Here is a 2,534-nt window from a genome sequence, read left to right as displayed (position 1 = left end):
TTGTAATATAATAGATAGGTCAGTACTGCTGTTGGATATTGTCCAGTTGGTGCTTACATATAATTGGATGAAACACTCAGTCCTGCCTCACCTTCACAATCTTTCCTATACTTGAGCACATTACGGCAACTGCTGTGCAAGTCCAAGTCATTGAGGGTCTCCCTCTTTTCCTCTGACCCTCTTGCTTTACCAAACACGATGCCTTTTTCCAGTGATCTGTCTCTCCTAATGATGTGTACAAAGTAAGCAAGGTAAGCTCTGCCATTCTCAATTGAAAGGAACCTTCTGCTATACTTCTTCCAAGGCAGAGTTTCTCATTCTTCTGGAAGTTTATAGTTTATTCTAAGTTCTTCCATCTCCCTTTTTCATTGTCTAGCTTCTACACGCCTAGAAGGTGAGATGTCACTTTGATGGCTAAGGTGTACCTGAACCAAGCTAAGGTCTTGGTTTAGGTACACCTTAGCCGTTACAGTGACTTCTGTGCTTTTTAAGACTTTAAAGCGGTCTTTGGCCACAGATTTTCCCAGTGCAATGTACATACTAGTAATAATAACTGTTTAATATCTTCATCTATGGCTAGCATCCACTAGATAGTTTCTGTGTGTTCAACACTACAATAAGTACTGTATATTTGAAAGTCCTCACAACCTTAGAGAACAGTAAGAATGAATCTGAATGTTACCAAAATGGAAGTTCAGAGGAGTTAAATAATAACCCAGTGACTCAGTTTCTGAACTTCCTGCTCCATGTTTATTGGCCCCACCTCTGCTCAGACACCCACCCAGGATTACCTGGATAGATGCCCTTTTCCAATAAGAATCCACAGGATTATTTTCACAATCTGCTGATGTAGGGCAGGACTGGTAGTCGAGTCCTAAGGTAAATTAATCAAAACATAAAATAAACAAACATGTTTCATTTCAAATACTATAAAGTATGGTTGTTGTTTTGTGCTATTGAGTTGATTTCAATTCCTAGTGACCCTAAGGGAAGGATAGAATTGTCCCATAGGGTTTCCTAGGCTGTCATGTTTATACAAGTAAATCACTAGGTCTTTTCTCCCATGAATCCACTTGTGAGCTATACCCTCTCATCTTTCAGTTAGCAGCCAAGCACTTAACCATTGTGCCACCAAGGGTCCTTAAAGATTGTGTTATTGTTGTTAAGTGCCGTCAAGTAAGTTCTGACTCCTAACGACCCAGTATAGAGCTTCCAAGGAGATATACTGGTGAGTTTGAATCCCTGACCTTGTGATTCAAACAAACCTTACAGTATTGTGCTTAACCTACATAGATTTAATTTAAAAGAGGTTCTGGTACCTAACTTGTCTATTCAAGAATATAGAAAAGGATGGAAAAAGCCCAAATTCATTTTATGAAACAAACTTAATCTTGATTCCAAAACCAGGCAAAGACATCAAGAAAAGAGAAAATTATAAACCAATATCCCTCATAAACCAATATCTCTCATAGATTTGAAAGTTCTCAGCAAAATCCTAGTCAATATAATTCAACAACAACAACAAAAATAAACCACTGTGGGCAAGTAGGAGTCATACCAGGTATGCAAGGATGGTACAATAGTACAAAAACAGTCAATGTAATCTCCCACATAAATAAGACAAAGGAAAAGAACCACATAATCATATTGATTGAGAAAGAAAAGGCAATTGACAAAATCCAACATCCATTCCTTATTTTAAAAAAAAACAAAAACACCACACTAAATAAAAAAGAAATAGAAGGGAAATTTCACAACACAATTAAGGGCACATACACAAAATGAAAGGCGCTCTGGTAGCATAGTGGTTATGAGTCACACTGCTAACCTCAATGCCAGCAGTTCAAAACTACCTGCTGTTCCGTGTGAGAAAGATGAGGCTTTCTGCTCCCATAAAGAATTACAGGAAAGAACAAACAAGATGGTGGATCAGGTGGAAGTGCAGGGAAGAGCTCTGTGAGCAACAACAAAGAATACCAGACCAAGCAGGCTCAGGGGATGGTACCAGAACTCTGAACCACATATAAAGGAATATTTAGAAGGCTTACAGTTAGGGGAATTTGTAGCAGAAGCAAGAAATCCATTGCTTTCTAATTCAAGATGCTCAGCTGCTCCCAGAACCACCATTTTGGGCGAAACCAAGCTGGGGAAGGATCAGAGCAACCACAGACGCCTGACAGAAATGCGGAGATAAAGGAAGAAGAGTAAAAAGGGAAGCCCATCTCCTAATCACATCTACCTGGAGGCAATTAGAAAGCACAAAAAATACCAAAATACACACCCATTTAAGTATTAAGGCCACAGATAACTCCTGAATATGCCCAAAAAACAGAAACAGATGACCATATCAGCACATGTCCAGAAACAAGATAAAGTGGCTGAGGCAAATGAGCTGGAAGTAGACCTACAGTCTATGCTGGAAGATGGGTAGGCATTGGTAATGCCTGAGAAGGAATTCAGAAAAATGATTATAAAATGTATCAAAACACTATACAATGGAGTTGAGAAAAATAAGGAAGAAGTCAGGAATGCAC

General features: G+C 39.0%; 1 protein-coding gene across 1 annotated transcript in view; it reads right to left on the bottom strand.

The window, feature by feature from the left end:
• The window catches only part of BST1 (bone marrow stromal cell antigen 1), a gene marked incomplete at its 3' end in the record, with an annotated part of 17,710 nt that overhangs the window by 3,980 nt on the left and 11,196 nt on the right, over window positions 1-2,534 (bottom strand). Inside the window, exon 4 of the mRNA XM_006873815.1 lies at window positions 792-874. Within this exon, the coding sequence (XP_006873877.1) occupies window positions 792-874 (83 nt within the window). The remainder of the gene's footprint in view (window positions 1-791; window positions 875-2,534) is intronic.

The sequence above is a fragment of the Chrysochloris asiatica genome, unplaced genomic scaffold, assembly GCF_000296735.1.
Source record: "Chrysochloris asiatica unplaced genomic scaffold, ChrAsi1.0 scaffold00256, whole genome shotgun sequence".
Classification (NCBI taxonomy): domain Eukaryota; kingdom Metazoa; phylum Chordata; class Mammalia; order Afrosoricida; family Chrysochloridae; genus Chrysochloris; species Chrysochloris asiatica.
Note: the sequence above shows the minus strand (reverse complement) of the source record. Positions and strands in the feature narration are given on the sequence as shown.